Genomic DNA, 26,737 nt, shown 5'->3' on the forward strand with positions numbered 1-26,737 from the left:
AGCTGAAGTAACACAGCCAGCAGCATTCCTGTGGCAAGCACATTCTGGCAAACAGAGACACCTGTTTGAGCAATGGTTCATACCCTCTGCCCCCCAGCCCCATTCCCCTGGGGTGACATTTTGGAATAGAAGTATTAATTCATTACAGTTTAAGAATAAAAATGCTGAAGTATACCCATTGTAAAAGTATCATAGGAAAAAACCCTAATGATTTCTGGTCTTTATCAATTTAAATTGCTAACTCTAATAGTTTTGTCCAACTCTGTAATGCAGAAAGATGTGCAGAACATTATGTTTCCTCTCCATCTAGGCAAACATCTTCAGAACACTTCCTAAGACATTAATTGTATTCAAGCCAGACTTGCATGCTGCCATTCCACAGGAAATGGGTCAGCAATCCATTAAGATGCCATTATATAATCTAATTTGGAACTTAATCTCTAAATTAACCATGCTCTATACTTGAAGCATACTTGAGAGAAAGAAAAAAAGTTTATGTTTGAATCGATAGGGGAGCCGAAGCGTGAAGAAGGCTGTTTGTTTTTTCTGTAGCTGTGGTCACGTCTCAAGCCGTCTGGTAACCAGGAGAAACCAGACATGATGTAATTCCAGATTGAACTTGAACTTCAGGGACTTAGAATGGGGGAACAATGGGCCGTAGGAATCAATAATGTCCATTTTCCACATGATTATGTTTGGAGCTTTAAGTTAACCTTTATGGGAGAAGCAGCAAGAACTGCAGTGTGACCAAAATGAATGAGATGATCCAGAAGCAAGATACTAAAGTAAAGAAAACAACTTCAGTAATATTTTCTGAGCAGCACTGCAGATTCCAGCAGGATTAGGAAAGTTCCCGCTCTGCAGTGAACTGGTTGCCTGTTCTGAGCACTCTTTGTTCGCTTAGGTAGGACAAACTTAATCTTATGTTTCCTGTCAGATGATTTTTGGCAGCACTGCAAGGGAAGGAGGAGCATATTACAGACAATTCCCAAGTGTAAACTGTATCTTTAACCCCTTGGTTACTCCAGTTTTCTACTTGATCATCTTTACCTCCAATTGTTTGTTTTTTGTTTTGAAGCTGTAAAATTACACTGTCGGGTTGTTGGTGGTTTGGGTTTTCTTTTTTTCTTTTTTTTTTTTTTTGGTGCAGTTAGGATTATCTGCATTACTATTTGGATATGCTAAATTGATAAATAGACTTTTAGTCATATATTTAAAAGTGCTAAGAGTCAAAAGTAACAGATTGAAATGTGAAATGTTAATATTTGGGGAAAAAACCAGTGTAGGTGTAGAAAGTGGAAAGTCAGTTTTTCATAAGCAGCCCCAGTAGTCTTTCATTACCCAAGCCCATGTTCTCCATGGTTTGGCTCTGTGAGGCAGCCCTCCACTTGGTCATAGCCCCGCTCTGTGCACTTGCATGTTTGCCAACTTCCTTTAGCCCTGCTGCTGCATCAAACATTCGGGCATGTGTGATCCAGAGCGTAGCATGGACATGCACCATTTCTTTGGGTCCTCCTCTGCTGTGGATTTTCCTTGTTTGTGGTGAGCTATGTGGCCTCTTCCAGATCTTTCCTTGCCTATTTTTGCTACACTATCACAAAAAGGGGTCTGCTGAGAGTAGAGTAAGTGTCCTTGCAGCAGAATTTCCTTTTCCCTAATCTGAGCATAAATCAATAGGTCTTTACCTCCTCCATCTGCTAGATGGGTGGTATGTGCCTGCTAAACTACAAAAGTCATCCTAAATTAAGCTGAGATATACTTAAGATATCTCTTGAAATAAATGTTCACCTTGGAGGTGAAATTTGGCAGCTGTTTAACTACAGATACCAGTTTAGAATGGTAACAGAAGTACCCCATTAAGGAGATGCCAGAGGGGTGGTTATTCTTTTGGCAAAAATTCAGAAAGGGGAATTTAGCCAGGGCACTGAGGTTAGCACAGCTGTGGTTCCAAAGTTCATATAATCTTAACAATTTGAAATGGTAAAGTTCCCTGTTCTTGTATGCTTGAGCACTTGCTTAGTACAGAGACAGATGAAACTTGCTAGTGACTTGCTAGTGCCGCTTCTCTCAACATCAAAGGCATTTCTACCTTTTCTGTCCAAATAGTGACCTGGCATGATCTGATCTAGCTTACCTAAGCTAGTGTGTTCATTCACAAGGTAGTAACAGTGCAAGAAGAAAACAGTGTTTTAGGTGTGCGTTCAAGATGGTGAAATACTCTTACACACTTCTGAAGCTGTAATAGAAGATACTAACTGGTGGAAAATAGGAATCTTAAAATCCTTGAGATTCACTCAGATCTGATTGGATTTATTTTTTATTGCATTTAGTTAATTGTTTAACATTATCATATTCTTTATGTTATTATAACCTCTGAAACGGGCTGTATGTACATATAATGTTAGTAAAGCCTGTGCTCCATTCCAGTAATATTTTAATCAGAGGTTCTTGAAACAGCAATTATTATCTTTATGAGGAAATCATGGCAGAAATCTTGATTGAATTAACATGTGAAAACTGTAATGGAAACTGTAATGGAGAATGTTAACCCTGTAGGATGCTTGCAGAATTTTCCTTTGCTATTTTGTTACATTTGAACAGGTAAATACATTATACTTGCCATGGATAGAGAGGGAACTGATGACTGCTAACACACCTGACAGCCTAGTTATGGTGAGAGAAAACTGTTTCTGGTAATGAAATTAGTTAGAGGTATAATGCTTCAGGAAGGTGCTCCTGCAAATCATATTCTCTCACAAAGGCTACTAGTCTGAATTCCACAACAATATCTGATAGGGCTTCTCATGTAATTTTCTTCAAAACTTAGCCTAGAGCAGGTTTTTTGAGGGCTCACTTGATAACCCAAGGGACAGGCATATTGTACCTCTGTCAGTTCAGGGTTCATAGATTTCCTCAGGAGCAATGAGCTGGAGAGTGGGGTAGACCTGCTTTATTCCATGCTTTCTATTTAATACAAAGCTTTTTTATCTGAAGTAGAAACCACATGGACAAAGGGACATCTTATTAACTTCTGCAAGGACAACCAGCTCACCTGTGTCCTAGGCAATGGAAAGAGTTTTGGCTGCCGCTGTGTTGAGGCACTTATGAACAGAAACACAGCATTACCTCTGCTTTCGTGAAACCTAGGGCTGGAAGTTTACCTAGGACTTACACAAGTGCTGGATAGTGTGGCGAAGGGAGAGGTGTGTTACCCTTGCCTGCTGTTCCCACCCGTGTGTGTACCCCCAGGCAGAGTTTGCCTTGCAGTCTGCAGTAACTGGGGCTTCTGCTAGGACGCTCTGCAGGGAAACCCTAGATGGTTTTCATGGCAGAAGCTAATCCATGCAATGCTCACAGAGGTGCCTTCAGACCAGGTTTGAGAAAGCTGACAGGAGACCTTGCTCTGCTGGGCTGTCAGTCTGGCTTGGCTGCACACAGGAGCGCTGGGGAGCTACAAAGCAGGGTGTGGCTCATATGATAGCTGGAAGTTCAATTACATTTACTGTAAATGTAATGGGTTATGTGGGAATGCTGGATAGACAGCCACGAATATGTAGCTTAGCAGAGCCTGAGTTACCATTTTGGTTATTCTTTGTATCATAGCTGTTCTCAAAGCTGTGTGCTGTTAGCACTGTTCAACTCAGGAACTTGCGTTCAGATTTCCTCTTTTTGTTTGCAGTAAAGAGCTGGCACTGGCATTGGCGTTAGATCAGACTGCAGTATGGTAAGGTTAGCTTCCAAACTACAGCCACAGCTCATCAAGCCTTGAAGATCAGGGCTTAGGAAGGGCTAGCAAACAGAGGGGATGGCCTGTCCTTCACGGCTGCTGGTGGGGCCAGCTGCTGCCTGGCGGGTGCGTGCAGATCGGGGAGTTCAGCCTGCCATCAGGGGTGTCCAGGGCGATGGCTTTTCCAGCCTCCACACGCAGATGACACGTAGCTATCCTGGCACCGTGGGGTGCTCCATGGTCTGCACCATTGCCTCTGGCTGACAGTGGCTCTGTGTGAGCACTGTGAGAGGCTTCTGAAACTCCTGTGAGACCTATCTGTGAAATCCTGTTGACTCTACACAGTGTTAACGCGGGAGATTTATTACTCCTTGAAGATTGATAAACAGCATTGATGAATTTGTTGCAATCCACATTTCTGTTATGGTTGTAATATAAGGTGGGAGGCTTGAAAGATTTAGATAAATACCTGTGTTAAATTTGTAGGTCATATGGCAACAACAGACTAATTAGTCACTTGCTACAACTTATTTTTATTGAGCACTTTTCACAAAATCAAGGTATCTTTCTCCTGTAAGAAAGCTGCTACAAATAGTAATTTGCTTTTCATTAGCACTGACTGCTTTCCTTCTGCTGTGGTCTTTAGAAGGATGTAAACTTTAAAACAAAGAAAAAAGTCACATATATATGTATCCAACCACTGAAGTGTACTGTAAATCTGCAGAAAGATAACCTGGCAGCTGTGTATTTAGCCTTTGCAACAGAAATTGTTTAAATACCATGTTGACCTCAGACAAAATTTACATTCTTTTGGTTAGTGTTCTATTTTGTTTAAAGTTGCTAAACACTCTAAATCCTATGTAACAGGACAGCAAAGAACTGTGCACTGTAAAACATATATCCAGACAGATCCTGAGCAAAAAAATCTGCTTGGTTTTTTTATTTTTATTTTTATTACTATGTTTACAAATCTCTGTGCTTGGAAACGATTTGCATTGTGCCTGTTATTTCACAATTTAACTTCTGGACATCACTGAAATCTGAAAAGGAAGGAACAAAAGATGCATTTTAAAATGAATAATGAAGGAAGATAAAGCATAAGTTGAAACAATTAATCCTCTTAAATGAAGTTCTGGTATTAAATTTTTTAAAAAACCTTAATCTTTTCATGAGATCATATTGGAAAAATCTTTCATGCATAACTGGTTTTAAGTCTTTGTGGATATGTTGAGATTTGCAGTGTAACTGTGATTTTTGAATCCTAAAAGGGGTTATTTCTCCAACAACAGAATTTATGTTATTTGTAATAGTCAATAGAACTTGAAAAAATAAAGTTAAAATCTTTAAATAAACATAGTAGCTGATATTAGATTTTGAAAATATAGCAAGGTTTTCCTGATTTCTGAAGAGGTTGAAATTCCGCAGATTTTCAGGTGCCCTTCAAGAGTATACCCAGCTGGAAAAAAACCAGCACCCCTATTGAATAATATTTGTACTTCAGTCATTTAAAATACATTCAGCTATTCATATTTCTTACATTTCCTTGAGGAAAAAAAATAGTCCTGATCCTTTCAGAGTTTGACCATCATTGAGATAAGCAGGTCAGCAATTTTTTCCACTATTTTTGTTTGTAAAAAAGAGCATCTGAAATTAATTGTTAGGAGTCAAAACAGTAAATTAACAGGTTTAGAGAGGTAAAGAGTATCAAACATGAGTAAATGACAGAAGCTGTATTATTTTTAATATAAAAGAACTGAGGAATGTGTCCCCTGGATTTCACAAAGTAAGTTGACCTCTTTCTTTAATGTTCATACAGCAGCAACTGAAAGGTTCACAGAAATCTCTAAGTGTAACGTAGTTATTCCATACACATTTAAAATAGATTGAAAGAGTCTGTTTTCCTCTTTACAACCAATGCCACAGAGGTGCATCTGCTCATCCAGGGAGAGAGCAGTGCAGAGGGGTGATCAAAGACAGAGAAGGAAAAAAACTTGTCCTCCACAAAACATATGTTGGAGGTTTTAGTCTTCGGATGTGTTGTCATGAAATTCAACAGTCTAATCCCAATGTGTATTCCCAAGTAAGCTGTTGTGTTTGTGTAAACACCTAGTGTGGAGAAAAACTCAATACAATGAAATGCGGGGGAAGCATGTGTTTGCATGCTGGGTGTCCGGTTCTGGTCTTAGTTGTTTGGCAATGACTTCTGACATAACAATGCTGGTTTTCTTCTGAATAAATTTGACAAGACTTTCCCTGAAGTCCATTATTCCTGGGTTGCCAGAAACACATCTGAGGAAAAGGCTATTCGGGGTCTGCTCTGGTACTGAGTAGGCAGCTGAGGTCTTTCTTTGAGTATCCATCTTGCAAATACTGTTGGGTACAGTACCTACTAATAGTTGGTGCCTGGTAAATATATGAATGTCATTAGGACTTAAGCTCCTTGGTGAGAGAGTGCTTTTGAAAAGATGACTTAAGTTCCAAAGTCATTGAATTACCTTTGAAAACATTTTCTTTTTCAGGTGTTTGTTGCAAAATTTGTGGTACTCACTGCTGTGCTTGACTCATGGCTACCCTTGGCTGCTAGTGTTCACCTGATTGGGACCCATGTTATCCAGCGTTCCTTAGGCACTGATACTTTAGGGAGAAATCTGTAAAGAAAACAGGTTTTTTGAATATTAAAGGTCTTTTATTCTCATGGGGACCCAGGCACCTCAGAGGCACATCTTGGGACTGGGACAAGATAAACTACCGAGTTGTGAGAGGGTGGGAAATTGCACAGGAGGCTTAACCACTGAACCCTTGTGTTCTTGAAAACAGGAACCCATACACCATAGTGTATCCACTAGCTCTTCAATAACATCTGTGATGCTACATAGTGTCACTTGTACAGTTTAGTTCTGCCTGCTCTGTGTATTTACATCTGAAACTTTTTTGGACTTTCATAAACAAACAGGCCACTTAGTGTAAGGGAGCAGTAATACCGCTGGTAACTGAGATCAGTGCAATTACTCTTCTTTCAAGTAAGTCATGCTTTCACAAAAGAAAACTGTGAAGTAGAATCTCAAGTAATATTAAAAAATTTGGTGTCTTGTTTTATCTGAAGTAGTGCTATCAAAACTGGATATTAACCTAACTATATTTCAAATTAATTGTGTTCTAGTTTTTGCATCATATTTAATTTATGTTTTGTTTTTTTCTCTCTCTTTCTCTCTCTTGTTATCTTTTTCCCCTTTTCAACAGTCCTGGTACCTGGGCTAGCTTGGTTCCTTTTCAAGTATCAAATAGAACACCGATCCTGCCGACAAATGTCCCAAATTATGGTTTGAACATAATTGGAGAGCCTTTCCTTCAAGCAGAAACAAGCAACTGAAGGAAAAAGATAAAAGTGAAATTAAAAAGAAAAAAAAGAAAGGAAGACAGGATGGCAAAAGAAACTGAAGAAAGAAGAAAAAATAGACCAGCAACTGCAGCTCTTACAATCACTAATTCCCTTATGGTTGAAACTGAAATGACATACAAAGGGTCAATGATATTTCACTGATGGGTAGAATGCAGCCCCTGCTAAGTAGCCTTTGTTATATGAAGTCCGCTGGGAAATAGATGTTCTGTCTCTGACAATATATTTTAACTGACTTTCTAGATGCCTTAATATTTGCATGATAAGCTAGTTTTATTGGTTTAGTATTCTTGTTGTTTACGCATGGGATCACTATTCCTGGTTATCTCACAAAACAAAGGCTAGGCAGCAGCAGCAGAGCTGCAGGAGGACAAGGGCCGTGAGCCAGCCATTTTCTCCACACTCTGATTTCTAAATGTTTTAAAAAGAAGCTCTGTAGCCTTTAGTTATCAGTATGGATTTATTAAACTTTGGCCCTTAATTCAGCCTTTTCTAGTGTGTTATGCCATATGAAGTTTTCCATTGGTATGAACACACAGGCTCTGTGGAAGAAATGCCTCTAAATAGGTGAAAGTGTTATCTCCTTATGCAACAATAAAAAAAGAAAAGGAAAAAGGTGAACGTTTTCCCCACTAAAGAAACACTTACAGAGGCAAGTGCAATTTAAAATATCATATCTAAGGGGTCATCACTATAAGTCCTTCAGCCCTTGGACTCTAAATTGAGGGGATTAAAAATAGAAATAAAAATTACTTTGAACAAACTTATTTTTCCCCTCAGTTTTTGAGGGCATTAAAAGGCATTAAATCAAGACAAATCATGTCTGAGAAAAAGAAATCGATGGAAACACAGCACTTATGTTGGTTTAGCTGCTGCCTCCACAGAGGGGTAGGATTTATTTATTTAAAGTTACTGGTTGCATCAAGAACCCATAGGGTTTACATTTTTCTGTAAAATCTGCATCTTAGAGACAAAGATATAGGCAAATCCATGTCACAAGGGCAAAGCTTACCGTTTACAAACTGGTAATACCAGGATGGGGATATGTAATATTTAAATAATGCACTCTTAATGTAAGCCTAATTACAGGGTGCTGAAAACCTGCATGGTGCTTTCAGAAGTTAGCCTTGTTCAACAATTTTCACATATTGACAGAAATATAATGTGCATGGGCAGACATTTTGCCTCTATGTCTCTTTAAAAAATAATTAAAATACTATTTCCAGTAATCCTAATTTGCACGAAGATATAATGTCCACATTACGTGCCTTGCCTTGAAATCTAAAAAATGGAAAAAAACAAAAAAAGAAAAAAAACACACAAAAAAATTGACATCACTACACTTGTTTTGCTGCATTTATTATCATTTTAAATCTTTACCATTTTTATGACAAAATATTTTGTACTCCAGATGGAAAAAAGTGTGACATCATGGATTTTTTAGACAGTTATACCTTTATCTCACATTTATAAAGCATATCATGGCTGTGTATAGTTGCCGCTTAAAAATTGTAATCGACCAGCAATATTTTCAGTATTTTGGTGTTTTTTCTATTAACCTTTCATGTTTTTCATCTTCCAATTAATATTGGGGGGAGGGGATACAAATTTATACGAATTATGCAATACCAAGTTTTGCCTATGTAGGTAGTGCTTTTAGCTGTATTGGTTATTATAGGTAAGTACACAGATTTAAAAAAAAAAAAATAATGTATGCTTTTTTTGTTTGTTTTAATTGACCAAAGTGGGTACTGCTATTTTTGCAGTGTGATGAGGTCCTTTTCTGTACTGAGAGGTGGACAGGGGATTTTTTTTTATACATACATATATATATATATTCTGGGGTGGGTGGGGAGGATTTTTAACACTTTACAGTGTAGCTGTGAAGCAGTGCACCCTTAGCCAGGCAAGGGCTGCAAAGCGACTGTTCTGCCTACTGTGACAAACTTTCAAATCGGTTCCCTCTTTTTAACTTCCCACCTGGGGTGCAAGCTGAAATCATTTCTGGATTTAAAAAATAAATAATGAATTCTGTTGGAGGCAGACTTGACTTGAGGAAATTGTTTAAGTTTTCTTTTCTTGAGAAAAAGAAAAAGAAAGAGAGAGAGGCAGGCAGGGAGAGAGAGAGAGAGACAGACAGACAGACAGAGAAAGAGGCCACAGTGAGATGAAGCCTTTTCCATTCTGGCAAAGATACTGCATCCTCAAGTGTTCACGTTAGAAAATGTTTTTAGATCAGAAGGACAAAGATGCTTGCTTTGTCTAGGAGATGCATGTACAGGGCCAAAATCTTTGCTGGCATAATTCCACTGACTCCAATTGGCTCTGGAGTTACTCCTGCAGAGAATTTGCCCTCCTTAGTCTGCTTGACTGCTAAATATTCCTTTTTTTTCCCTCTATGTCAAATGTTACACACACACAGAGCCCCACGTTTGTTGACTCACAGCATCTGAATAAGAATTTTTTAGGCTGCTCATGCTGTGTCAGAGGTTTGCAGTGACTTATCATACAGCAGGTCAGATGGAGGGCTCTGGGCTGTAGTGAGGAAGGAGTTTCTTAATGCACAGAATTAGACTATGATGTAATTAATAAAAGTATATTTCCAGTAACATGCCATTTTGCAGATCAGTAGTGGGCATGTTGCTGGAGACCTCTTACACACCAGGGATCTTTGTGGTGTATGGCTCAATATAGGGTGAGTTTTTCTTTAAAGCACATCCTCTTATTAGGGCACAAGCAGAGGAGAATATGGACTTGTGGATATGAGATACCCTGGTGGGAAAATTAATCCCTTTACAGTTGTCTCTGCATTTTGGAGGCTTTCCTGCCCTGGAGCAGCCCTGGAGGTGCAGCTCCGACAACTGCCCTGCTGAGCGCTGGGCAGTGGCACACCAAAGTCAGTTCCTCTGGCTCTGGCCAGTGCATGGTGGCTGGCAAGCTGTAGTGGTGGCCCATCCCCATGTCTCCTGCAGGAGATGCATGTGTAGGCAGGGCCTGAGTGGCTATAAAGATGGGAGCTGCAGAAAATCAAATCTCTCATTTTTAGCTAAACTGAAAAAAAAAAAAAAGAAAAAAAAGAAAACCCCACAGAAAAAGATAAGACACTGAAAGAAAATGATGTTCAACTTTTATGTTGCTCTTTTTCTGAGCCCCATCATAAGAGAATTCGTTCACTAAGCACATGGCTATTGAGACTACCAAAATGTACTAGACCCACCCAGAGTGCACCTCAGGCTCTGGCCTTGTAAAACAAAGTATGTATTGTCCTTTCTGCCTGCCACTGATAACGAGCGTGTTTGGGAGCCCAGGTGTGTGCTGGAGGGCTGTCCTCAATTAGTGCCGCTAGCAAGGTGTCTCCCTTAAGCTTTCAATAGCACACCAGGATGAAACTGAAACAAGTTCAGGCTTCAAAGTGCAATAGTCAAAATGATGATTGCCCTTGTAGGAAGACAGATGCCTTTAAAAGAGCTTTTTTATTGTCTCTGACCTCCTGTATGAAAAAAATTGAACTTACAGATGCAATATTTTAGAAAGCAAATTTCCTTCCTTCCATGTGGATCAATTGGGTTGTTAAGCAACTGTGGGTTTTTTTTTTTTGTTGTTTTTTGTTGGTTTTTTTTTCCACCTGCATGTCTAATAGAAATGCCTGTTGGGCAGAAAATTAACTTTTCATTGATTGCAGGTTTTGTTTTGTTTTGTTTTGGTTTTGAAATTCAGCAGTCAAAAGATTAAGCTAAGACTGAGAACTCAAATCCAGTCTCTGGCCTCCTCCTTCACCAGGAAGTGTATTCTGACTAAATCGAGCCACCCCGTTCTATGTGCACTGTTCTGCCTTTATTAAGTTGCTTTGCAGCCCTGGCCTCATGGCTGTGCCACTGAAGTGTGTTTCCCCTGGAGTGACATGAACGTTTGAGGCTTGACTAAGGAAAAAAAAAGGCAGTGAAGGAGACTGTACATAAAGACATGGCAAAAATATTAAATATAGCAATATAGTTGTGGGGTGATGTTCAGGTGGGCAGCTCCATTAAAAATATGTGAATGAATTTTGAAGCTGCAAGTAGCGAGAAGAAAGGAGGATCTTCTGAATGAACCGCCTACCTTGTAGACAGTAATTTGTACACTGTATAGTTTTGTTAAGATTTTTTTTTTAATTAAAATACCCTTGTTTGTAAAGCTAACTTTTTAACAATTATAATGGAAGTGCATGTCATTTCCATTTTTAAACAAGAATATTCTTTGTTTGGAAGCTGGACTTGGGTTAAAACTCTCCAGTTTCTTAATTTATGTATTAAAAAAAAAATCTGTCCATGTTAGGAGTTATTTCGCAGATTTCTGTGCTTGAAAAGCACAGGTTACTAATCCTTTAAAAATGTAAATGGAGAAAAGTTATATTTTATGAAGGTTATTTTGTTGTATTTAGTATTGGAAAAGTTGGTTTTCAGAGCATTTCAAAATGTTGGACGCACCACTGTCTTTTTATTAGTATATATGGCCTTTAGCAAAAGTTTTTGTGATTGTTACATGATGGTATTTAAGATTAGGTTCACAGAGCAATTCAGGATAGGCAGAGAACTAAAACAGTACTTATGTCTCACATAGCTGTGTCCTCAGGGAGCAGAATTTTGGATTTGCAACTTGTAGCTTCATAAGGACTTAATGAAAGAGATTGCACAAGGACATACTCAGCTGTGACACCCGAGTGTGTTCTGTATCTAAATCTAAATTATATTTACTGTGTGAGATTATGAAGGCTGCGGAAAGTTATCCCATATTCAGTGTACAGTATTCACTTTTAATGAAAAAACTCTAATGTTGCTGGCAGTAAGGCCCCCAAGCATGACATCCAATATAGTTTACACGATCCTGTCAAGGTCTTTTGTTAACATTAACCAGCTGCATGCTCCTGGACTTTTTTATTGGTTTTCTATAGAAAACTTAAAAAAAAAAAAGAGAGAGAGAGTAAAATCGTATGCAGGCTAATCAAGTTAAACAGGAAAAGCTCAAAGTTGAATGTTCTACTCCATGCTGAAGGAGCTGAAAACTGTCTCCTTATTTTGCACTTTCTGCTAGTTACCCAGTTTTTTCTAATTCCTCAAGATTGTGTGGGTGTGGTGGAGCACTGCAGTTGGAGGATAACATGGACCACTGATTTTGCCCTTTAACCCTGCACCATAACCTTTGCATCAGCCAAACTTATTGCCATGACAACTCTTTGTACTGTTTCCATGCCACAGCTCTGTTGGTCACATTGTTAATAGTAAAGGGGACAAGTTGGAGACGGTCAATTTTTACATTTTTTGTTGCAATTTTTTCTTCAATGGTTGTAAGTAGTTATTTTTTTTATGATAAAAGGGTTCACTAGTTAGTACTCTTTAGAAATATCTGTGTGTTGCAATTCAAATGTATGTTGAATTTGTGAAAAGGGCTTCAGTGCCACTAGCATTATAATATCTTAGAATAAGCCTTTGATACTTTTATTGCATGATACAGTAACAGTAAGACAAAAGGTGGCCTAAATAAAGTGAGGGCAGTGTGAGCTAGTGACACTAAAGCCAGTCTTTGTATTACTGTATTTTTGACAGAATGGTTTTGCAAACTGTGCTACAGGGACTGATGTGGCAAATGTATCTCTATATGCAGAAGGAAGTTTTTTAAGAAGTATGGCTTATTATGCATTCTTCATTGAGGGCATTGAAGTTGCATGGACTGATAAAAGTTGATGCAAAATGAGAAAGAAACAAAAACCAGCAAAATGTTTACCAAAAAACTCAAACAAATGAGCAGTGCCTGTTCAATTTCACAGTCTCTGTTGAGTTCAGTTGTAAATATGTTTCAGATAACATTTTCTTCAAAAAAATAAAATAAAATAAAAATCTCTACAACATTGTAGAATGTGAGGGGTTCCTCAGTCCCAGGCATAGGCATCTCAAGAGCTGCATTAGATTATGTCTTCATCAAGCTGTTAATTTGTGCTTATATCATATAGAACTTTTAGTAAGCTGGGAAGAGGCACCCCATCTCAATGATATTTCTCTGAGAACAACTTTTGTAGGGCTGTGTGTTTCTTTAGATACATTTAGTACAACTGTAGGTGACAAGTAGTCAGTTATTGCTTGCTAGCTACACACCAGGGTTGATCCACTTTAAAACTTCTGGCATTTTTCCCCATACTGTAGGCCATAAATCCTGAAGGTTACATTTTAATTAAAAAGAAGGTGCGTGCACAGTCTGTGTAATGAACCTTCACTCATAGGATGCATTACAATACAGCTACTTAATTTTGGAATTAGAGCCCTCTGGCATCAGACCTGTTTTTAGCCTGAGTGTTAACAAAGGTTTTTATTGTGCCTGGTTGGAGGATAATAATGTTCTTTTTGGTACTTTTTTTTAGGTTACAAATGAACTCAACTGCCACAAGTTTTAAACTGGTGTAAATCAAGCTTGACTTAATGTGATTGTTACTGTTATATCCAGCCTATACTGCTAGCAGCTGCTCATACTGCAGTCAATTACTGGAAGCGGATATATTTCCTATGCAAAAACTGTTTAAACAATAAAAATGAGCTATGCTACAGACCCTGGCCTTATGTTTTCTTTTCTATCTCTAAGAGTCATAGTCAGTAGTATCTTAGAAACTAACCTTAAAGCTTGTACCCTGATAGCATGGCACAACTTGCTAGGTTTAACATGCTTGTTTGCATACATTTTGGCTTAGTGGTAACACTATAAAGGGAGGAGAACAGAAACAAAAGGAGATATATTCAAATAATCAGCTCAGTTTAAAAGGTTATATTTCATTTTCATCATCATGTTTTACCAGCCCTAGTAACTACAGAGGTGACCTGAAGTGCTTCTGCTGTGATGTAAGATTGAGCATGATAGCAGAAGGGGCAGGAGACCTCTGTTTTCTTTCAATGTTATTGACTTGGTGACGGACAGTAAATCTTTGATTTCTTAACAGCCCTCATGATACATTTTCATTACATGTAGACAGCAAGATCCAGTCTTCCCAAACTTCTTCCTGATTTCAGAAAGCTTTATTTTGAGTCAAGGTCTCCATGAAAGAAGAATTCTTTCTTCTAAGTGTGAATTAACTGTATGTATGGGACGTTTCATTCAGCTCATGTTCCTGGAAGTACATTGTTTTCTTATTGCAACGGTCAGCAAGTAGCATGTATATGGTCAAGAGGTGACTGACTAGATCACAATGTAAAGACTTAAAATGGATTCTATAAAAATCCTCAGATTTTGTCCCACAGTGAAGCTAAACAACTCTCTGTCTACTTAGATAAAAATATTCTGCAAGTTCTAAAGCATAAGCTTTATCCAGTTTCAACTATTAGTGTGAAAAACGTAAAATTATATTTCCCTCCTGGTCTGTTTACACAAAGACCATTTGTTTATTAAATGCACTAGTTTTTCTGTAAATGGCCCTTTGTTGTATTTCTGTCTCTCAAAACCAAATCATCAGGCACTGAAAAGTTAGGAAATTCTACCAATTTGTCCTGCTAGAGTTTCCTTGAATGCTGTCATTTTGACATGATTTTAAAACTATGTTAAGGACTTCAGGTTCCCTGTCTAAAACTCCAAAACAGAAAACCTTCTTGCATGACCAGAGATGCTTAAATTCAGTTCTGCCTCCCTTGTCTGATAAGGAAATTCCCTACTATTCCAGCCACTCTGCAGCCAACTGCAAAGCAGCCCACTGCTGTATACAATTCACCAGACTCCTGCAGCAAGCTTCTGACATGACTTTGGTCTTCCACTGCATGCATGCCAGCTGCACAATGGCACTGATGCCAATAGTTCAGGACAGCAGCAGCTGCTCACGCTGCCAGTGCCAGAGCCAGCGCTGCAATGCAATGCTCAAGATATGCAATGTAGTGCCCAAGAACATCAAGACATAAGGAGTAGGAAGGAGAGCATGCAAAGGAGACCATGATTTGCAACTTCATGGTGAGGTCGTGCTGAGGTGAGGAAGCTCCTGGTTCTGGCCTTTCTGCTTTCCCATTTTTGGGGGTTTTCTAGCTTTCTGTGGAGAAGCAGACAATCCATGGGTTGGTGTTCAATGTCTTTTTTTTTTAATTCCAGCGTTACTTTTGTGTGCTTTCACATGAGCTTAAAAAGCTATAATTGAAAGAACGGAAATCTTGCCACCAGATCCAAACACATGTACAAGCAGCAAGGTAGAAATGCACAGTGCCACCTCACAGTTTTTTTTGCCACTGAAGACATTAAACAAAGTTGTTAACTCTTCCATGTATGGGTTTCTTTTTGAGTCTTAAATTTGTCTTTCTATTCCAGTTAGTGACCTAAATTTGTGTATTACAGCTGTTGTACAATCAGCTTCTGACTGATTGGGCAAAGCTGAAAACAAAGTCTCGGCTTCTTGCTTGTAATCATGGGCCCACAGGCATCTGTTTCCTTGGGGATGAAGGCACTGAGTGCTAGGGGACTCTTGGGAGTGTTTAGTTGTCAGAATCTGAGTCACATCCACGAGTGTCTAAGGCTATTGAATGCTCAGGGCTGAACCAAGCTTTGTCTGTGCTTTGCTGGAGGAAAAAAAGGCTCATTGCTGCTATCCAGGTAACTGTCATGCCCCTTCTCCCATCTCCGTTTAAAAGAGCAGCAGCCTTAAGTCTTTCTGGTAAGGTAACTGCAGGATTGTTTTATAGATAGGGTACATAAACTCACCCTCAGGAATGGCAGAACCATATCTAATGAGACTCAACAACGGAAGGCAGTCCAAGGCAAACTGTTGGCATTGCTGGTCACAATTTGACAGATGCAAGTAGGGTCTAGCAAAGGGAACTTCATTAGAAGAGCTATTCTACTTCTGCCTGATGTACATCTTTAGAACATCCACTGATGGTTTCTTTAAGGTCCTTATTGACATGAGATCCACCACTGCTACCAAGGCCATTGCCCACAATGTTGATTGACTGAGCTGCTGAGATCTGCAAAGATGTGTTGAAAACTGTGCAAGGATTCAGGCATGTTGAACTCAATTTACCTTTTATGGCATCACCATGACATGGTGCTCTGATCCACTTTTCTTACTATGTCCAGAGTATCAGCATGTTCTCCAGACAAAGAAGAGGGGGAACAAAATTACAGAATATTACTTGCAAAATATGAAGCTTTACATAATATGAGACGTGGTGACACCACCACTAGTCCTTCATCTCAAGCTTGACTTGCAGTTGGCCTCTGCACATGCTGTTATGTGGTATCTAAACAGAACCTGCTGCTTGAAATAGCGGGGGAAACCTGCTTCTCTAGGAGGTTGATCTGATGCCACTGGAGTCGATAGAAATCCCTCAGCTGATTTTTAACAAGGATTGTATTAGGCCTACATAGTTGGCAAGGCACCTTAATTTAGGTGAATGTGGATTTCCCAGTCTTAACATGTACACTTTCCCTGCCCCCTGCTAAAGTGGGTGCATTAGGGTGAAAGGAAGTGTTCAAAAGCAGAGCATAACTGTTTCTGCTTGCTAAGCTGATGCTCACTACTGAAACAATGGTCTCCATTGACTATATATAGCTGCACTGCAGGCTGCCAAAACCAGCACACATTGCTGTGGGCAGACAAGCAAGGAAGTCTGATACACAAGAGGACTAGGCTGGGGATAAAAGACATATCTCCCCATAACTGACAAGTCAAGCACTGCAGCACTGTGAAGCTGGAACCATATCAATTGTAAGCAGCTGTCCATTCAATTTTCAAAAACTCTCTGATCAGATAATTGCTGATGTTTCAAGACACAAACGGCGCCCCCAGTTAGACTGCTGAAATGCCTCTGAATGCAATGAGGTCACCCAAGGGTAAGTGGGGGCTTTAGTGCTTAAACACTTTTCAGACATAATTCTGGTTGTAAAACACCTCTTTCCCAAATTATTTGAGATTGAAATGTTTCCCTCAGTGTATTGTTCTGTTGCGGTATATTGGAAAATGTCATAGTTACTTACAGTGGATTTGTTTCACAGCCCAGAAAACGTGGACCTGTGAAAACTCTCAGAAGTTAAATACATTTTTCTGTTTTCATGGACACAAAAATACAAAGATAATTTTTTTTTTTTTTTAGATAGCTTGATCTCCTTCTGCCCCTCTCTCTCCTTTTAAAATTATGTGATGTGAGAATTCACTTTGTATGTAATACCTGAAATGCCTAATGTATGCTAGTTTGTTTTAGTTTTGAACAGGAGAGGAGGACACACATCACAATAGCCATAAAATACACCTAGTAATAAGAAAATAAATATAACTTGCCTCCCCAAGTCTTCAAGTTGAGTTTTTTAAATACTTTTTGGAGAGTAATGAGCATGACAGAACTTAGCAGCAGAATGAGCATCAACACAGTGAGGAGCTTCCTATAAATTTCTGGTAAATTATTCAGAATTGCCTGTGAAGTTATATACCTTAGTTTGTCTATAACATGTAAACACAAATGTGAATGCAAACTTCCAGGTTTCTTGTGGCTAGAGTTACAGTGACTGAGATGTAGCATGTGAATTGCCCTGGAACCTTCCTGGTACCACAGAATTACACACTTGACAGGTTGCACATCAGTATTAAATGGCATTATTTGGATTAAAATTGGGTGAAGATTATTAATGAATCAACTCAATCACTATGCAGACAGAAACACACTGATCATTTCTCAGAGTGCTAAATTTGCATTCATCGTGTGGTTTAGCACACAGTAGCCTGCCTGTAAGTGAAATGACTTTTACTTGTGTTCTACAGTGACATGAACATTACTGTTCTAAGCCAGCTAGTCAAACCAGTTTTCACTGTGAAATAAAAAAGTATATGTGAATACATGATTCCATCATCTTCCCCGCTAAGCCTATGCAAGTACTAACTGTATAATATTCAGGCTGTCCTGCAGCTCCTTGTTTCAAGCAGCCATTTATCTTTGTGCTGAGTTCTCTGGTGTATTATTCAAAGCTCCAGGTTTGTTTGTTTGTTTGTTTTTTTACCTGCTTTTTCCTCACACTGTTACTGCTTCTCTTTATGTTCAGCTCTTTCTCCCTTACAGCCATTTAAAAACATACTGTTTTCTTGCATTCATGAAGAAAAAATCTTCTGCGGTTTTCTCCTCCTAGAGATTTATTAAAATTTCACAGCGTCTCTCTGGCCAGTTAGTGGGTTTTGTTTATCAGTTCTTCTGCCTCAGAGAAATTTTCTTCAAAAAACAAAACCTCTCAAATAGTCCCCTGTGTTGTCAGAATAAGTTTTCAACACTCAGACAAGGGAAAAAAGAAACAATTTCGAACAAACACAAAGCCAAGCAAAGACAGATTGAGAAGTTTTCAAAAGTAGAGGAATGCTCAAAAAATTTTTTGATTTTAGGGTCATTTATAAAACTTTAACGGACCAAGTATGTTTTCCCATAAGGCTGGCTTCTGGAGCAGACCTTCATATCAACACAATGTCCTTGACCAGCATTTGAGTCCTAGCTGTGCCTTGCATGCTATGGTGATCCAAGGCAGTGATATGGACTTCAGAATTTGGACAAGCTAGAAATATGAATATGTAGACCCATGATCAGTTAAGGCACTTCAGATAATGTGAAAGTGAGTTAAGCTGGTCATGCAAAAGTAGCTGAAATCAGATGGTCACTTCTCACTTAGTGTCTTCTGGCCATGTTATGCTAGCATCATGCAAGGCTGAATGTCCCATTAAGGCTACCAAGCTTACTTTGCTCAGGAGCAGTCAGCAGCAAGAGCCACAGTGTGCTAGCGAGCCCAGACTGGTGAATCGTTAGGAGGTTTCAACAGCATCTGCTATGGACGGTGTGCTCTTCCAGGCTAGCGGCTTTCCATCTGTAGTCATGAGAAACCCTGGGGTCCTGGGAATATTTGTCAAGGGGCTGTGAAAGGCAGTTAAGGAAAGAAAACTTACTGTCAACAGGCTCCAATTCACTATACAGCATCCATTAGGGTTTTTTTCAGGGTCCACAAACTGGAAAAAGTGATTTTCATGCATTCAGTGTTTTCTTAAAGAGAGGAACAGGGAAGATAAACTGAGTGGTACAATGATGGCCTTCTGGTAACTAGTTTTCCTCTTGCAACCATTAGGTTTCGAAGGAGATGTGGGAGACCGCTTCCAAGAATTTTTTAGATTTATAACACTTCTGTTCAGGCCTATATGGTTTCATGCAAGGAACAGTGTGAGGAACAGAAAGCTCTGCTATCTTATAAAAATACACTTTAATTCCTTTTACAATTCGATAGTTGTGTGGAGGGCCCCAGTGGGACAATATTAGGGTAAGACAGGAAAAGAGAGTCTTGCCCTATAATCATGGAGGAAATTTCCAAGTCTGGGCACAACACCTTACTGTAAGACATCAAAACTCTGTGTTCCCAGGGTGCTGGGGACTGGAGAGACAGACAGATGACATACCCAGACTCACAGCTGGCTTCATAAACAACTCCTACTGCCAGCCCTGTCCTGGTCTTCCCATGGGCTTGAAAGCCTCTACTGCAGCACACTCAGCATACCCTCTCCCCTTTCCTGACTTTGCCCTTTTTCTTCATTTACTCTGACTCCTTATTTATTCCCCACCATTCACAGTGGCAGTTTCCACTGTGTTCTCCTTGTGCCTCCTGAGGATGAGAGGTGGTGGAGTCAGATCACCCTGCCCCAGCAAGAGAGGTGGCATGCAGTGGGTGACATGAGCTCTAGAAGGATCCCTTCCCATCACAGGGAGCAGCAGAGGGAGAAGAGATGTCAGAGCCCCACATGAGCAACTAAGGGCACCTGCAGAGATTACAGGCATGTCGTCCCTCCACCTCCAACAGCACCACTTCTGCAGGGGAGCGGCTGTGGCAGGCTGCCACAGGAGCTCTTCTCCAGCCTGACTTGAGCTTGGCTCACCTGCTGCCTCAGGAGAAGCTAGGACCTGCCAGGCTCAGTCAAAATTGCATCTTCAGATCAAGGTATGTGTTCCTCCTTGGCTGCACTTAACTCCAGTTTGAACAGTGATTGCTAAAATAAACAAAAGCTGAGAGACTGTGGCAGCTGTGGCTGTGGCTGCTGGGGCCTGGGGTGTTTGTTTTGTCCTGGAAAAACAGCCAAGGTGATCGTAGTAAGATTGTAGGCAGAAATCATTTTCACTTTCTGATCCAGAGATGTGATGTCAAAAGGGAGAAAGACTTTGCAAAGAGGTTTGACAAATGCTGGTAAACAAACCTTTCTGAGTGACCTTGTTGAGCATGGCTGGAGCACTGGGTCCTGTGTCTGGAAATCCTGCCTGGCAGTATCCAGTGAGGGGAAAATTACTACAGGGTGAGCATAGTATAAGGTGAAATTATGCTTCTGAATGAACGTACTTAGCTGTTATAGTGAAACCTTGGATCAGGAGTAAGCTATGGACTGATATGGAAAGGGAATGTTTCAATTAATTGCACCTTGAGGCAGCTTCAGGGATGGATTTGCCCATCCCTGTGCCCTTGGATGGGCAGTGCCTTGGGGGTTCTGCGCTTCAGCGGCTGCCACAGGTGGCCAAGCTCCCCAGCTGAGGGAGCAGATAGATGGGAGCTAGGGTCAGAAGCCTGCCCCAGGGTGGGCTTGTGCTCTGTGCCTGGCACAGAGTTCTTCAGTCGCTGCTGCTGTGTGCAGCACTGAGGTAGGTCCCAGATGTTGTACCACAAAATCTGCGGTGGATTGAAGATGGAAATATTAAAAGCAGTACATAAGGAAGAGTTTGATCTCTAGTCTCCCTCCACCCCTGTTCAATGACCACGAATGTAAATACTCTGCTCTCAGTCGTATACGCCACTCTTCAGGCATACTGATGACACCTGTATAGTGTGGAGATATTTGGGTGGAATGAAGACTGGGCTTTAAAAAAATAGTCCAGCTCCTTCCTGAGGGCCATCAGTCAGCCCACAATCATTATCAATAACTGTTAGTGAAGCACAGAGCACAGTGCAGCTGCTGGGGGTTATACAGTTCACTCAGACTCAGGAATTGCTGATCTGGTTTCATAAACAAAAATACCCCTTGAAACCAGTATAATTTCAGGGCTGTGCTCAGAAAGCAACACATTGAACTTCCCTGTTAAATTGTAGGTAAAACTTCCAACTTACAAATTATCTGATGTTTTCTGCCTGTTTTCACGTTGATGTAGGATGCAATGACTGGCAAGCCTTCCCTTCAGCCCCTTTCTCTGTGGGTATGTGGCTTAGACTTGAAAGTACAGAAAGAGTTTGGTAACAAGCAGAAAATTTTAGATGAGTTTGACAGCAAATCACACCTGTCTGCACTGCCACAAGGACTTGTGTATTTGGGGCTCCTCGGGAAGAGCAGTACACCTGTAAGCAGTCAGCACACACCTCACCTCCAGCCATGTGTTCCCCGTCTTCCTCCATGCTGGTGCTCTGGGTAGTCTTCAGTCAATAGGGTGTGAAAAACTGGAAGCTATGGGTGACTGTGCACTCTGTATGTTTATTTTGGTGATGTTGGGCTAACAGGTAACATGAAAATTTAGAAAGGATTTTATGTATGTCACTAAGGGCTTGACTGGGAGTACTCAGCATGGTCTATTAAATGGTGATTCCCAACAATCATTTTCAAAATGAAGGCTTGTACAGACTAACAGCTGGAACTTCAGCGTTCAAGTAACTTGGTTTCTATGTGGTCAAATAGGATAACAGTGCTTCTTTGTATGGTCTACTTGTTTAGCTCATGGAAACTTAAACAGGTGACTGCAGAGCCCTCAGTTTTCACTGACATTTCTAGGTGTTCTCATTAATGTAAGTAATAAACTATTACTGCAAACTCAATCTACATTTTTAGAAGAAGCAGATTTTGGAGCTTTTAACACAAGTTGGGTTTTACTCGAGGTAGATGGTACTCTCTCTCTACAAGGAAGTCATGTGACTACATGAAGAATTTTGCTGGACCTCAAATCCTTCAACCTGGAGTTTTCTAGCTTGAATGAAGGAATCAAAACCACTACTTCTGTGGGCAAAGCTTCTTTGCAAGACAGAAACCTTGCAAAGAATGAAAACATTCACCAGTTTGCATTGGCTGCTAGTACTAGTGTGCCTGGCTGTTGCTAAAGTATGTAGAATCATCTGACTTCCCACAACTTGTCTTTGATTAAACAGAGCGTCTGGCCTGGGTTTGGAATAAACATGGGGATACGATTTCCAGTGATGTCACAACCTTAGCAGTTGTAGGAAGAAAGGAAATATCAATGACTCCTGCCTCAAAACCAGAGACTTTGCAATGCTAAAAATACAGTATTAGATTGTATTTTACTGCTGAAGCTGCCTCTCTGGAGAGGAACTGGGGGAAGTGCAAAGGTGCTCCAGTATAGACAACTTTAACTGACTTATTTAACAAGTTTGATACTTAGGAAAATGATAAAAATTCCCCTTCAAAGTACATTACTCCACATATGGGTTCTGTACCTGGGGGTAGAGGGCTGAGCTGCCTGATCCAATATAAACAGTGCATTGCCTCCACAGTAGGACACTGGAAACGTTGAACTCCACACCCAGGAATAATTAGAAAAGAGAGAAAAATTTCCAAAGTTGAGTGTTTACTTAAAATTTGTTGACATTCTATTGATTTTCTCTTTTTGTCTTTTGTAAATTTCAGTGGTGTCGATATACTAATAGGCAAAAATAGTCTTCAGCTGGAGGAAATGTTATCCTATTGCTTGATTGTTAATGTTCCTTCACACATTTTTACATGATTGTCATGGTTCTGTTAGCATTTTGACCAAAGCCTTTCCTCATTTGCCATACTGTGCTGGTATGCAACATCATGAAAAACATTCCCTAAAGTATGTCTTCATAAAAATAAAAATAAAAAAGCTGTAGAGATGAACATCTGCATGGCAAGGCAGCTCGCAAGCAACTGTGAACCAACTTTAAACTAAAACAAGTGTCACCACAGAATGGTGTCACCATTGCAGCTGAACAACTGTTCCAAGAGCACAACAGAAGTGACCTACTGAGCAAGTCTGCAGGGCAAACACTATAAAATGAAGGTATGAGCTGCTGTCAATAAAGTGCACAAATACACTGCTTGACTATGGACTGATTTGCCATTTGCAGAAATCAAGGAAGGCAGCAGGGAGCACTCATGTTGGTCTTGCCTGATGCCTCTCCATTGTTTTGCTATCAAAAACTGCACATGAGAAACCCACATTTTCCACTTAAATGATATCTTCCTCCTGTCTTGTTGCACCAGCCCTTCCATTCAGTAGTATTTTGTTTCTCTTTAATTTCTTGGAAATGGATACCTTAGGGCTGTCCCATTGTTTATTCATTCAGCTGTCATAATGATTGATACAGTTTGTTGCTTAACTGAACATTTATCTTTTATAAATGATTGTCAACATCTAAGGGCTGCAGAGAAAATCAAAATGTGGTACCAAATTATGGGATTTCTACCTGAATATGAGTGGAGTTTGAAGTGTTCCTAAGAGATGAGGCAGTTAAGTTGTGCTCTCCTTCATCCTCTCCACTGTCTGTTGACTGTAGTTGTCTGCTGGGCTCAGAAATTATGTTTTTATTTTTATTCTTCTCTTTTTCCCTCAGTTAGGCACACGTACTGTACCTGATCCAGTGAATTTCAGATCCCCGGGTAGGGCCTCTAGACACTACTTTAATATTCCTGGAAATATTATTAATCATAGGAAAGATCGTTCTCAAAGCTGAGAGGGAGATGACTCATACAAAAAAGAATAGACTGTGGTTATTTTCACACAGAGTTTCATTTGTAACATCTGGAATAAAATGCAGGCTCCTTTACCCAGCATGGGTCAGGTTTATCACCCAGCTGCTCCAGGATGATGGGAGGTTTCCTACATGGTCAAGCCATACACTTAGTTTTTGAGAATGCAGCGGGGCAGGGGTGGGCTTGTTTTTCTTTTAAGTCTTCTGAGGGAGGAGAGGAGAGATATATTTACCAAATACAAAGTTGGTATCAAGTCAAACTAAATTGTTTTGAAGTCCCAAGTCATGACCTGTAGTAAAAGGCCTGGTGTTGGACTTAATTGGCAAATTTTAACAGAGCGTGCAAAGTACGAATTGGGTATATAATGATCTTATGATCTTCTATGCTTTTAGGTGTGGTAGGAAATACATCTCTGGTAAGAAAGTTTTCAAAACCATAAGCTCAACATGACTTGTAGAAATTAAAATGAAGTTGTCTCTTAAGCCTGTTTGCTTCCTCTACCTACCAGCTTTCCATTTATGTGACAGGAGAAGATTTTGATCTCTTTATGAAGGTTTGTTGTAGAAGATTCTCAGCTGACTCAGAAATTTGAGCTGGGGGAAATGCTAGCTCTGTTACTAAATCAACCATCTTTCTTAAAGGATCTTAAAGCAGACCTGAAGATTTAGATAAAAAATATAAGTAACACAAAATAAATTCACAACTGCTAAATGGTAGTTAGTGCCTAGGTCAAGAAGACAGAATAGAAAACCTAAGCATCTTCTGAAAATAGTTAAGAAGTGGCTTTACTCACTATTGAACAAGTGGCTGCCATTCTTCAGTCTGTTCAGCATCTATGCCATTAACTGTGAAGGGATTTGTGGTGCACATGAGTCCAGAATTTGATAAACCATAATTATGTGCAGATGATGTGCTCAGAGCCAAGTGCTACCCCATCTCTTGTTATTAACATGTCTAACATGAGTTGCAACTTCTATTTCTGTGACAACTTAAATCTCTGCTTTTGCTGTATGATTTCTTACCTGAAATAGTTACATGATACTTATCTTCTGATTAAGTTTATGCTGACTGGGCTTGATTTTTTTCCCTAGAGATCCAGCAACTTATCCAGCACAAAATGGAAGAAATTTAATTGTAGTCTGATAACCATTTCTACAGTCATCTTGCAAGACTTTTTTGTTCTGACTTGAGCACTTTTATGAATAATTGCAGGATTTTGATCCTTTCAAGTGGAAATACACGAATCCGACATATTTTCTCTGATTAATTTGAATGGTATGTTTCAAAACAAACAAACCCAAACAAACAAACAAAAAAAAAAAAGGAAAGAAAGTTAAGTAGAGAAAAAAAAGAAAGCAAAAAAATGTTTACATAGTCTTCTGATATCTTGAGGCATTTGAAACTGTCTATTAAATAGCTGTGAAACCCAGGTTGCCTGCAAAGAAAAAGACAACTTTACATAAAATCTCTTCGCACTTTAGTGGGGAAATGGAGCTGTCTGCTAAAAAAATGGAAAAAAGGGAGAAATGTAACATGAGAAAAATGATAGAGGGAAATGAAGGACATTAAGGAAGCTAACATGCTCAGAATAAGAAGGAGTTAGGTTAAATTAGGAACAAAGAAACCCTTTCAGTGAAACAGGGCCATTACCAAATGGAGATAGCAAAAGGTTAATAATGATGCAGAAATGACAGAATGGTTCTGAAGAAGTGCTCCATTAAAGGTGTTCCCATTGGGTACAAAGCAGAATAAAGTCCCTTTATGTCATCAGGATGCTGACATGCTTATCAGTCCTTTACTGAGGAGGAAGAGCATCAACTATTTGCAAAAGTCACTAACTAAATAATACACAGGGCTGGAAAGGGGTTCTCAAAGAGAGTCAAAGGCTATTTATATCTGGAAATATACTCACTTAATAACTATGAAGCACTAAGGAAGTTCCAAAAACCTGAAAAAGTGTTACAGTTTGAATGGGTAGTTTGGTCGGTTGAAATAGAACTATCTTGTAGAGAATAAAGAGAACCTGAGAGAAAAAAACCTGAAAAAACTCAGCCAAGTTAATGGTACAAAGGAAGCTGAAAGCAAAAGGTTCTGGTAAAAAAAAAAAAAATCAGAACAAACAAACCAAGGGGCTGGACTATAGCACATATTCAATAGAAGACATGCTGAACAGATAGCAGCCATTGTTTTCAAAAAGTTTTAGTTCATGTGAAGTGCATAGTTAGCTTGGGCTTTGAAGCAACATGGGATATGGTAGTGAGTAAGCCCTTTTACCTGGTCTACCAGTGGTAGTGCTGTGGCTTTTACATGTATCTGCAATGATAGTGAAAGCAACCCTCTTGTCCTGTAAGAGTTCAAAGGTGAACTTCTAAGTAAAAAAAATTCTTGGAGGAGGAAAGATTTCATACCCTTGGAATTCTGGAAAAAGCACTGACATGGGAAATTTAGAAGGCTTGGCCTATTTTCTTTATCAAATATGCCTGATTAAAAAAAAAAAAAAGGAAATTGTCTATAAGCTGGGCAATTTAAACAGAAAAAATAGATTATTTTTTTTTGGTAAACATTAGTGTTACTAATAAGCAGCCAAAAGAGATGGTAGATTTTACAACTCTTGCCTTCAAGTGAAATATGACCCTTCTCTTGAAACTGTTCTTCGGTCAAATGCAAAAAAATTATTCATATTCAAACAGGAATATCTGGATAAAATTAACTAGCTGTTAGTTAGGAGTTCAAACCAGACTGATGCTGTACTTGGTACCTTTGGCTGTTGCTGTTTGTGGACATGGAAGGCTTGAATTTCTCCTGCTATTGTCTTTCTGTGTTACTGATGAGGGGTGACTTACTGATAAAAAAGTACAAAGGAATAGGTTAAACATGGTAATGGTAGAAGTAATAGAAGCAGGAATTATTT

The 26,737-nt window shown here is 39.5% G+C and overlaps 1 protein-coding gene across 9 annotated transcripts in view; it reads left to right on the forward strand.

Moving 5' to 3' along the window:
- NFIB (nuclear factor I B) overlaps positions 1 to 13,700 on the forward strand; it is a 274,287-nt gene extending 260,587 nt beyond the window's left edge. For all 9 annotated transcript variants that reach the window (XM_056324162.1, XM_056324166.1, XM_056324163.1 and 6 more), the window contains one exon: positions 6,968 to 13,700. In XM_056324162.1, coding sequence (XP_056180137.1) covers positions 6,968 to 7,097 — 130 coding nt within the window. In that variant the 3' untranslated portion in view covers positions 7,098 to 13,700. The remainder of the gene's footprint in view (positions 1 to 6,967) is intronic.
- Positions 13,701 to 26,737: the final 13,037 nt, after the last annotated feature.

The sequence above is a fragment of the Falco biarmicus genome, chromosome Z (genome assembly GCF_023638135.1).
Source record: "Falco biarmicus isolate bFalBia1 chromosome Z, bFalBia1.pri, whole genome shotgun sequence".
In the NCBI taxonomy this organism is placed as follows: Eukaryota; Metazoa; Chordata; class Aves; order Falconiformes; family Falconidae; genus Falco; species Falco biarmicus.